The 12,110-nt window shown below is 37.8% G+C and overlaps 1 protein-coding gene across 1 annotated transcript in view; it reads left to right on the top strand.

Annotated features, from left to right (window-relative positions):
- The window catches only part of LOC106092140 (islet cell autoantigen 1), a 64,241-nt gene extending 55,333 nt beyond the window's left edge, over nt 1-8,908 (top strand). Inside the window, exon 4 of the mRNA XM_059370886.1 lies at nt 8,308-8,908. Coding sequence (XP_059226869.1) covers nt 8,308-8,754 — 447 coding nt within the window. The 3' untranslated portion in view covers nt 8,755-8,908. The remainder of the gene's footprint in view (nt 1-8,307) is intronic.
- Nucleotides 8,909-12,110: the final 3,202 nt, after the last annotated feature.

Raw genomic sequence — 12,110 nt, 5'->3', positions numbered from 1 at the left:
CAAAAAATTCATCTAATATAGCATCAGCATCATCATCGTTATCATCTTCAGCATCAGGTTATTTGTCTGGAGACCAAGAGTATGGGCTGTTAGCGACTGCAAAGGTGGTCATTTGATTTCCAAATGGTAACACCCGTGAATTCAAAGCAGTTCTGGATTGCGGATCTCAAATAAACGTTGATTCTGAGCGTCAAGTTCAAAAATAGTCGTTTTCGCCTACAGAAACATTACTTAAGATCGACGGAGTAGGAAAAACGAAAATAAGAGCTACACATCGTGTGAATGTAGAAATGGCTTCAAGCAAGGTCGCGTATGGAGCGGCAGCATATCTTCGTGCTGCGCTTAAAGACGGATGAGTCATTGTTTGATTGTCCCATTGAAGAGGTAGTCACTACCTCGTCTGGAATTATGTGTGATAAGCATAGCAGCAGAACTCTCACACCGAATAAAGGCTGATATCAAGTTGCAGAGTGAATTAACGTTTCTATGGACCGACTCCGAGATTGTCTTACACTGGATCAATGCGCAGTCATCATCTTATAAAACAATTTTTGGAAACAAAATATCTACAATGCAATCACTGACGTTGACTGAACAATGGCGACATGTTAGATCTAAAGATAATCCGGCTAGGAAAAACGCAGATCATTAACCGCCTAATGGATACCTCTATCGCAACTATCCTTGAGTGACTTAAATTTTTCTTCCAAAAATAGTGATCAATTACGAGTTACAGGAAAATTCTTCCGGAGTTAAATAACAATACGTCCGCTCCACTCAATGTTTCAAACAAGTTAGAAGGAATCAAATGGATATAATACTTAAACAGCTCAATTTATATCACAACAAACTCCAGTTCACGGGGGAAAAAGAACAAGAAAGTGCAATACCCTTTTTGAACGTAAGAATAATTATAGAAAATAGGAAAATTATAGCAAATTGGTATGCGAAACCACCATCATCCGGGAGAATAATTAATTTTATTTCGACACAACCATTCAAAATGAAAATTTATACCACCACAAATCTTGCAAAGAAAATATTTGAGACAAGCGATAACAGATTCCGCAAAAAAAGAAGAAAATACTATATTAAAAAATAATAATTTCCCAGCAGACACTATAGAATATATAATCGAAAAGAGTAGGCAGGAGAAATAAATACAACCTGAAAGACAGAGGTTAAGTTATCTCAGTGTACTATTTATTCCCAAACTGACGGAGAACAGAACTCTTAAACAAATGATAACAACAACAAACACTGCAATTGCATTCAAGTCTAATGAAATATTAAAAACAATATTTGCGAGAAGAAAACAACGTTGTTTACGAAAAACTTGCAAGGGCAACGAAAAAGAAAAATGCAACAAGGTTTATGTGGGAACAACAAAAAGAAGATTGGGTGTGCGATTCAGCTAAAACGAAGCAGATATAAAAAAATGAAAAGACACCACAGCATTGGCACAGCATATTAATGAGAGTAAACACACTGCGGATTTGAAGAATGTAAAAATACTGGACAAAGAGAAGAATGAAAACAAACGATATACAACAGTCCCGTTTTTTATAAATGTTATGTTCTTACGAGATGGTCGATCAATAGAAAGTCGATGTTTAAAACATAACAATCAATTTATTTATTTAAACAATACTTTAAATGATATAAATGAAAAATAAAAGGTAATTAAGCAAGTATGATGAAATTGTCTTTAAGAGATGTATATTGGTTGACGGTTTCAACTTGACTCAGCGTGTGTGCAGAAATACAAAACCTGTTGAGCCAGCTGCGCTGCCATGAAGTTGCCAGATTATTACAATAAAGCAGAAGATTGTTAGGGTTACCGTAACATCTCCCCTTTTAAGTTTGAACCGGGCTCCTGCAGATTGGTTCTACAGGTTGTCTTCTTTGGGTGATCCTTTTTGATTGGTGAAGTTGGAAGAGTGATGAACTCATCCGTTGGCTGCGGTGATGATGTCGAAACATTAGAAGGTAATACAAGAGGTGAGTTTTCTTCTGATGTTGGTCGAATCTCGAAATCTTGAAGTAGAATGTCTAGAGATAATGTGTTGTCTGGTGATGGTTGCACATCTGCTATCCTGGTTCGAAGCTGATCTGCATGTGCTTTAATTATCTTCTTCCGATTCCCTATCCATATCAATGTTTTGACGTTGCCTATTCTGCTTAGAATTTCTCCAGGTACCCAAAATGACTTAGTTCCTTTGAACTCCTTTGCATAAACAAGATCTCCATGCTTGAACGATTTTGACTTAGTTCCATGTTTGCAGTTGTACTGATTCTCCATTTTCAGGTTCCTTTCTAGAAGCGATGGTGAAGACTGTTTAAGAGCGTCAAATATGGTTCTCATCTTGCGTCCTAAAAATGCTTCCGCTGGCGATGCACCTTTTGGCGAATTTGAGTTTGGTATGGATCTGTATACCTCTAAGAATCCTTAAAGAATTTCCGCTGTCCCTTCCTTTTCCATATTCTTGAGTGCTCGTTTGAAAGTGTCGACAAACCTTTCGGCTTGACCGTTCGAGCTGGGGTGGAAACGAACAGTTCGAGTATGTGTTATGGCTCTTTCATTACACCATTGTTCAAAAACGCTGGAACAAAACTGAGTACCATTATCTGATACCAGTTGCTCGGGGTTTCCGAAATGTGAACAATACTCGTTCATTAGCTTGATCGTAGCTGTAGCGGTGATATTAGATGTTTGGTAAATTTCGGGATACTTTAAAAATGCATCAACTATTATGAGGTAGTAGTGTCCCTTCACTGGACCTTTCGTAGTCGATATAGACTCTTTCCAAAGGTCTAGTCATCAATGGCCATGAAGACAAGTCCGTCTTTACTGGATTTTTAACAACTAGCTGGCAATTTTGACATCTTTTTACATAGTCCTCAATATCTTTGTCTATGTTCGGCCGGTAGACGTAACTCCTTGCGAGCGTTTTGCATTTCTCAATCACAAAGTGTCCACGATGAAGTTGTTTCAAGATTTTCTTGTAGATTCGTGGAATAACTACTCTGGCGTTGAAAAGCAAACATTCGTCCACATATGAAAGTGAATCCTTCCTTTTGAACAATGGTAGCACCTGAGGTTCAACTTCACTTTGCTTTTCTAGCCATCCATTTGCCATATATGATAAAATTTGCTCAAAAGTTTCATCTGTTTTTGTCGCTTTCAAAATCATGTTGTGAGTGACAGGAAGTGATGATAATGATTCGTTTAAATCATGTCGAATGTCCTTATGGATGCGGGTTTTTCATGCGAGTTTATTAATCTTGAATGCACGTCGGCATGACCGAAATACTGTGTGTTCGTATACTTGATATCGAAATCGTATCCTAGTAGAACTAGCGCCCATCTTTGTTGTCTATTCGCTGCATAAACAGGGATGCCCTTCTTAGACCCAAATATGGCTAACAATGGTTTATGGTCTGTGTCGACTGTGAATTTGCGACCAAATATCATACGGTGAAATTTCTGAACTGCGAATATTAGGGCGAGACCCTCTTTTTCGATTTGACTATAATTCTTTTGCACGGGAGTCAATGACCTCGAAATATGATATATCGCTTTCATACTTTTGTTCGGAAATGTATGATAAATAATTGCGCCAAAGCCATGGCTTGAGGCATCAGCCGCTATATGAATGGGTAAATTCGGATCATAATGTGTAAGAAGCAATTCTGATGAAAGAATGCTTTTGGATTTGTCCAAGACTGACTGACATTCGGTTGTCCACTTAAAATCAGCTTCCTTCCTTAAAAGGTCATCTAAAGGTTTTCTTAAGTTTCTCATATTAGGAGCATATTTCCCGTAGTGATTTATTGAACCTAATAAGGACCTTACCTCAGATATGTTTTCCGGTGCTTTGAGCTGCTGGACTGCTCTGATCTTTTCTGGATCTGGACGTATACCGCTTTAATCAATTATCTGTCCCAAGTACTTGAACTGGTTCTTGAAAAACTGGCATTTTTCAAATTTTAGACGAAATCTGAACTCCTTGATACGTTCCAGGAATGTGTTTAAGCTGTGCTTATGTTGAGCAATATTTGAACTGGCAATCATTATATCATCGATATATGCTTTAATTCCATCTATGCCTGCGCAGACTTGATCCATAATACGTTGGAATGCTCCTGGTGCACATTTTACACCTGGAGTTAACCTGTTGAACTTGAATAGTCCCTTGTGGGTGTTAACGGTTAGTAACTCCTTACTCTCATCATCAATCTCTGCTTGGAGATAAGCGTCTGATAAGTCCAAATGTGTGAAAATTGTACAATTATGACATTCCGATAAAATATCCTCTGGAGTAGGCAGTGGATACTGGTTTGATTCTATATTGTTGTTTAGACCGGTTGAATAGTCTCCACAAATCCTGACTTTTCCATTTCGTTTACTAACTACTATAGGAGCTGCCCACTTTGATGTGTCCACTGGAGTAATTATACCTGCATTTTCCAGACGTTGTAGTTCCATTTCAATTTCACTGCGTGCCGCATATGGAACTGGACGTTTGGGTATAAAAACCTCTTTTGCATTTGGAAGTCACTTGATGTGTACCTTTGTCTTAGTGCAAAGGCCCAATGAGCTGTTGTCAAACACTTCCTTGAATGTCGTTTTTAAATTTGAAATTTCATCATTGAAATTTATTTGATGACACCATGCTGAAATTGGTATATCCCACAAATTAAATTTCTCAATCCAGTCTATGCCAAGGATATCCAGGTTTTCTACAATATATTTGAAATATAGCAGTCCGCAATCTTGGATATTTCGCCTATTGTGACTTCCGTTGAAAATGTTGCCAATAATTTGATTTTATTAGCAATTGCATCATTTGCCGTGTCTGTCGTAGTGAATGCTTCTGGCTCTCCGATAAGTTTCCACGTCGAGATTGAAATAATCGTTATGTCAGAGGTCGTGTCCATCTGTAACTTTACTTGTTTTGCATTCATACTCACTGTGACGTATTTTCTTAATTTCTTGAATTGAACTTGATTTACAGCAAACACTGATTTTGCACTGAATCTTGTTTTTTTGTTGTTGTCGCTGCTGTTGGAATTTTGATGCTTTGTTTTGTTAGTTGTTGAGTTTGAATCATGACTGGCTTTGCTCTTTTGTTTTTTTTGATTCTGCTCTGCTCTGCCATCTTTGTGTCTAATCAGTTGACATGTTGGACATTTCTTATTGGAGTATGGACAATGTTTACATAATGCAACTCTCCACAATACCAACAAGAAGTTTTCGGTACTTCCTGTTTCTGTTTGTGCTTACCAATTCTGTTACACTGTTTCGGTTTCTCTTCGATTAACGCTGTGTCACTATTCAAATCATCGACCAGCTTTTCCAATTTGACCATTTCATTGCTGTCGTTGAGGTGTCTTAACAAACGGATTCTGATTTCACCGTCATCGGATGATTTAAGACCAAGTATAAAAATTAAGCACTTGAACTGATCTGCGTTTAGTTCATCTAATTTAAAAAGTTCACATTGAAGATTAACTCGACTTGCGTACTCCTTGAAATCTTCGTTTTCCATCTTCGATATTTGAAGGCACTTGTAACGTTGACTTACTTGTGCTTCGGTTTTGCCAAACAGTTTGGAAAGATGCTTGAGTGTGTTTTCCAAAGAAAGTTCATGGGATTGTCTTGGTAAAACAAAATTTGTAAAACGTTCATGAATGTGATTAGACATTTTCCTCCATAAGAGACCAACTTTGTCTGCATCGTCCAGAGCACTGGCTTCTCTTTCAAAGATGTGTCTGTAACGATTGTACCAAGAATCGAATAATAAACCACTATCAGGCTCATAGTTGAATTCCATCATGGAGTTAGCTAAAGATTCCATTAGTAGAGCTTTTGCCACTGGTGATTCCTTAATTGGAATTGATGACGTGACTGTGTTCGCATCTGTGTTTTGGTTTGCATTAAGTTGTGTGAGTTTAACTAACAAATCCTGTTGGCTTGAAAGTAATTTCACAATATTTGCATCTTCCGACATTTCTAGACTGTTCTGGTGTCTGCTCTGTTTGCAATGCTGCAAATATGTATGTTGACTTGCCTCAGGTGTTATGGTGTGTGTGTGTTGGTGGTTGATGAAATACCTGCCACCAAATTGTTTTGGGTAGGCTGCTAATAATTTGCAATTTTTCCTGATGAAAATCCACAGAAATTTTGTTTACCAAAACTGCCACTGTGTATGTGCTGATCAATTTGTAATTCCTCTGTTGACAATTCCAGTCACCACAATTGTTATTGTGCGTGCGATTGTATGCTTGCACCTTCCTGTTATTTTTTTTTTTTTTTTTGAAAATTCCTCGTCAAATTCTCGTCGCCACAATTGTTATTGTGGTTGCAGTGGTTCTTTCAACAAATCCTCATCGCCATAATTGTTATGTTCTTACGAGATGGTCGATCAATAGAAAGTCGATGTTTAAAACATAACAATCAATTTATTAATTTAAACAATACTTTAAAGGTATTAATGAAAAATAAAAGGTAATTAAGCAAGTATGATGAAATTGTCTTTAAGTGATGTGTATTGGTTACAACTTGACTCAGCGTGTGTGCAGAAATACAAAAACTGTTGAGCCAGCTGCGCTGCCATGAAGTTGCCAGATTATTACAATAAAACAGAAGATTGTTAGGGTTACCGTAACAATAAATATAAGTGAAAGAAAAATAAAATAATTGTATGTAAAAAGCTTAATCATGAACTCATAGAAAATTATAATTTTCTAAGCCTACTTTGTTCTCCAATAGAAATTCAAAATAAACACCCCCTGAAGAAGTTGAAAATAACATGGCGAAACGTAATGAACTAAATTAGTCTTATTCATTGCATTATTAGTCTTATTCATTATTATTCATTAAAACATCCATGAAACATAACAAAAAAAAATTGTCAATAACGAAAATACAATCCTTGGACTTATTATTGCCGCACGAGTCATTGTGCAAATTAAAACGTAACCTACCATCCAAAATGTCAACAAGATAAGTAAGAAATCTACGTTATCTACCTTATAAGAACCTATAGTACAATAGTCGTCTGGAACAGGTCTAACCCTGAAAAGACATGTTACAAATTACAAGACAGTTTCCCTTCATCTGCGAACATTAAAATCCTGGAAGACTAAATAACTGATGGAAGATCATTCAACGCAATAACAAACAGCAATGGATAAATGACTCCCGTGTGGATCACTAGAATAAGCAGCTTTAGCTTTGGAAAGAATATCATTAAAGTAAACTTTCTGTGTTCGATCTTGTAAATTAGGAGCTATCCAATTTCAAAGAACTGATGGGAATACCATTATGTCAAGTTTAAACCAGGGCTGCGGGGTCTAGTCCTCGCTCTAATGGGTGACAAAATGATCTATTCAAAATTCGTACACTTGGTATCAAAAAGACCAAAATAGTACGAAATAACTTACCGCCCACAGCGAATTGGTACAGCTAGGATAAAGCAATATGACAAAAATTATCTCAATCTTGACAAAAATGCAACATGCGGAAGAGAACGTGCTAATTGAGGTGTAATTGGTTCCTTGGAAGGTTTTAGGTACTCAAACGTACAAAATATCTTCTTTACGAATTTCTATATCAAAAATAAATAAAACAATTAACACTTGGCTTGAAAAGTGTTTTATAAGTCAACACTATGTTTAATTGGTTATATTTTTTCGGTTTATGTCAAAAAATATGAACATTGTTTGAAGTGTTTTGAGTCATGTATAAATTAATATAATGTTTAGTCGGTCAAATTTTAGCCAGTATTTTTTTGAAAGCTAATGGCCATAGTAGCCGATTGCCCTCTCTCTATATTTTTTAATATTATATTTATTGTAAGCTAAACAGATATAAAGACATATGGATGGCTTAATATAAAACGGGTCCAACTCGATGCTTTGTTACTTTACATGAGAAGGAAAATCTTGACGCTGGTCTTAATTTTGAAATCGTGATTCGCAATTTTATCCATCTGACGCATGGTGCATCCTATATTTGTGCCTTTTCTTAAATCGTTATAAATCTGTTATTTTCAATTGCATCCACCAGAAATTTGAAGGCAAGGTGTATTTGAATTTTGTCTTCCAGAATCAAAAAAAGCAATTAAAAATGAGTTATGCCCTTTTAACATTGAGCCATCAATATAAATCATACAACCTTAAAAATGATTTTAGTATAGTCTAATATATATTTATTTTTTATGTTCGATTAGTTTAAATTTGTTTGCAAACAAGGTATGAACAGAAACTCTATTTACACTTTCACTTATTTTTCATCCACAGTCAGACTATCTCGATACCACAGAGAAAAACTTACCAGATTGCCAGGACAAAGCTAGCGATGCAGTGGAAAATGTCCCCTTAATCGAACTATCAAGAGATGATGACATATTGGATTTGTGCAGCAAGGACGACTCCATAGATGTTGGTACAACATTGCCAAAAAATGGTTGCAATAAGAGTCAAAGCCATGGCCCTGATATATTTATGTTCAAACCTAAAGAAGAAAGTATTCTGAGCTCTAGTTCATCCACGGTTCTTGCAACACCTCAAAGTGCTTTAGAAACACTTGTATCGAGACCAAATAGTTGCCAACAAGAAAGTTCAAGCACCAAAAATTCAAAACAAAGTCGGTGGATGGATCTTTTTTCAGATCTTGATCCCTTAGCGAATCTTGACGCTTTTGATTTGAAACTAAGTGGAGGTTGTACAAGTTCTCAGCCAACGTGAAATGTTGAATGTAGCAAATGCGTAGAAAACTAGTTGAAGTACAGAAATCACATTTTCTAAGTATAAACATAAAACAATTTTGAACAAAATTTACAATAATACTAATAAAAATACATATAGAGGAAGTTATACATAAAAAACACTTCTCCCAACAAATTGTGTCGTTTAGATTTAGATTTTTAATCGAGATAATATTTTTCATGAACATTCCTTAAAGGAACAGGGGGCTTTTATCTCGATGGACTTTGTTTTTTTTATGCCCAATGCAAACGTAGGTTTTTCAATACTTGCTCATTTTATTGACGATTCCACGGGAATGGCAAAATCGTTGAAGGAAAGAACTCACCGGAAGAGGTATGCATTTTTTTACTCTTGCCTCGGGATCATCATTGGGGAATTGCACGAAAATTTACCGACTTTCTCACAAAATTTAAATTATATTGGTTTGCCCAAAAAGTAATTGCGGATTTTTCATATAGGCGGCGTTGACAAATTTTTTCGCAGCTTGTGACTCTGTAATTGCATTCTTTCTTCTGTCAGTTATAAGCTGTTAGCTTGCTTTAGAAAAAGTGTAAAAAAAGTATATTTGATTATAGTTCATTCTAAGTTTTATTAAAAATACATTTACTTTCTTTTAAAAAATCCGCAATTACTTTTTGGGCAACCATAAAAATCTAAAAAAAAATATTTCCAATAGAAGATAGCATTGATTTCAGTAAAAAAATTAATTGAACTTGTTCTAAAAGTCCCAAAAATGCTCGCTTTGAAGTGTTACGCCGGATTGGCATCACTGTTTTTCAACAATGGTAATAACCTTTCAATGGTGACTTCCACCATTACAAAATAATGGAGTTTACTGTTGAAAATATGTCTACTCCAAGGTTTAAGGTGCTACTCAGTCCTAGCACAATCATCATGAGGTAGAAGTCCGTAATGCCAGTACAAAAAAAAATTTTGAAACGAACCACTAACAGCTTTGATTTGAAATAAAATATCAGTGATGTCTGTATATACAAAGGTAGCATTTCTTGGCATTGAAGGTGCTTTCAATAATGTAAAACCGACGTCAATCATGAAGGACGCCGTAAGAAAGTTTATTAACTTGTGTACGTCATGACAGGTCACTGTCTAATTGGAAAACATGCTGACAGACTGAAGGTTGCCAGTAACGACTTTTGCAGAAGCTGTAAGTACATTAAAGAGAAAGATAACACCTTCTTTGTGTGTGTCCCGCACTAGGTTAGGTTAGGTTCAAAAGAGATTGCAGATATAAATCCGCCCTTTGCCACTTTGGACATACACCTAAGCCAATAATCGGCTTGTTGTGCGCTCTAAAAACTATGAAGTAACCTCTAAAAAGAAAATTTTAAGCTAGGAATTCCGTGTTATTTACAAAATCCTTAATTGTTTTCAATGCTACTCCCCTAAGTTGGTTCATGTCTAGTAAAGCCGGGCAATGACAAAGGAAATGCTCCAACGTCTCATCATCTTCCCCGTATGCCCTACACATGCTATCACTTGCCGCACCGATTTTACATAAGTCTTCCCACGATGGATCCCCCCATAGGATTTTGACGTCCTACCGACCGTTGCACTGCGTTTATTGGCGGCAGTCCTCTGGCCTTCACCGCCAAATCGTCTGCCCTTTCATGTCTCCTTAATCCCTTTTGGCCCGGCACCCAAACGATGCGGATTTTGCCATCCTCAAAGAAGGCGTTAATCTCCTTCTTACACTGTAAGACTGTTCATGACCTTACCGTCTTGGTTGCTAGTGCCCTTATGGCAATTTTACAGCCAATAAAGGTGTTCACACTCGACGTCTTCGCGTTAGCCCCATACCACTTCACGCATTCCGTCATCGTTCGGATCTCCAACTGCAGGATCGTATTATAGTCAGCCAGTCTAAAACAGATCTCAGTCCCTGGGTTCTCAATTGAGACCCCCAGACCCACTCTGTCCTCCAGCTTTGATTCATCCGTGTAACATGATCTTCCAGATGGCAATACTAGGGTTCCGTCAATCCAAGACTGTGCAAGGTTCATCCCAGTTATCCGATCGAAAACCTCTTCCCTTCCCTCCAGGTTTCCTATCGTCGCCTCGATTATACCGCGATGGTATGAGCTGCTCCCATCTTCAATCTGTTCTCCCATCGCCTTAAGTCTCATAGCCGCAGTGGCTGCTTCACACTTAATCTTTATGTCAATGGGTTGCATATCTAGAATAGTCTCCAGTGCCCTAGTGGGCGTGGTCCTCATCGCTCCGCCTATGCCAAGACAACATGTTCTCTGAACCTGTTGTATGGTCCTTATGTTGCACTTTTTCTCCATAGCAGTCCACCAAATACCGAGGCGTTTGTAAGTATTGGTCTAATCACTCTCCTGTGGAGCCAGTGGACTATCTTGGGACTCAGGCCCTATTTCTACAAAGTACCCAACATTTGTGAGTCTTCTCAGTACTCACCTGAATGAGACACTTCCAATTCAGTTTCCTGTCCAAGATCACACCTAAGTATTTAATCTTGTCAGATATAGAAAACGTCTTATTAAGGAAACGTGGTGCGTTATATTGGCCCATCGTCGTCTTTGTCGTGAATAGGGATATTTCAGCCTTCTCTGGATGAACATTGAGACCTCTGGGTCTAGCTCAGTTATATGCCATATGCAAGACCTTTTCGGCCCTTCTGCATAGCTCGTTCGGATCCTTACCCCTTAGATAAAATGCCCCTGTGGCGTGTCCTGTGCCACTTTCTCCCTTATAATTATACAATGGGACACACAATTTATCCACTTGCTCTTTAGCATTTGGTTCCATATGGTTTATCCAGTCTCTAAGGACCGGGTCCACCCGGTACTGGTCTAAGGATTGGATCAGTGTGTCGGTCCGCATATTGTTAAAAGCCCCCTCGATGTCAATGCATACCGCCAGTGTGTACGTTTTGACATCGAAGAATTCTTCTATTTTATGTACAACCTCGTGCAGGGAAGTCTCCACCGACCTTCCCTTGGTATAGGCATACCGTTTGTATTTCAGCAGTTCACTGGATGTCATACTCTTTATCATGGTGTCCACAATACGTTCCATGGTTTTGAGTAGAAAGGACGTAAGACTTATGGGTCTGTAGGCCTTTGGTGTCGCATAACTTGCCTTGCCGGGCTTGGGTATAAACACCACCCTTGCCTCCTGCCAGGCTTTCGGAGTATATGAAAGTCCTAGGCAAGCAGTGAAAATTTTGGCCAGACGAGGCGCCAGATCGTCTGCCTCTTTCTGTAGTAACGCCGGAAATATTTCATCAGGTCCGGGTGACTTAAATGGTCTGAAGCTCCTCAAGGATTCCTTCACCATAAATTCCGTTATTA

Source organism: Stomoxys calcitrans, chromosome 1 (genome assembly GCF_963082655.1).
Source record: "Stomoxys calcitrans chromosome 1, idStoCalc2.1, whole genome shotgun sequence".
NCBI lineage: Eukaryota > Metazoa > Arthropoda > Insecta > Diptera > Muscidae > Stomoxys > Stomoxys calcitrans.
This window is presented reverse-complemented; position numbering and strand designations above follow the sequence as displayed.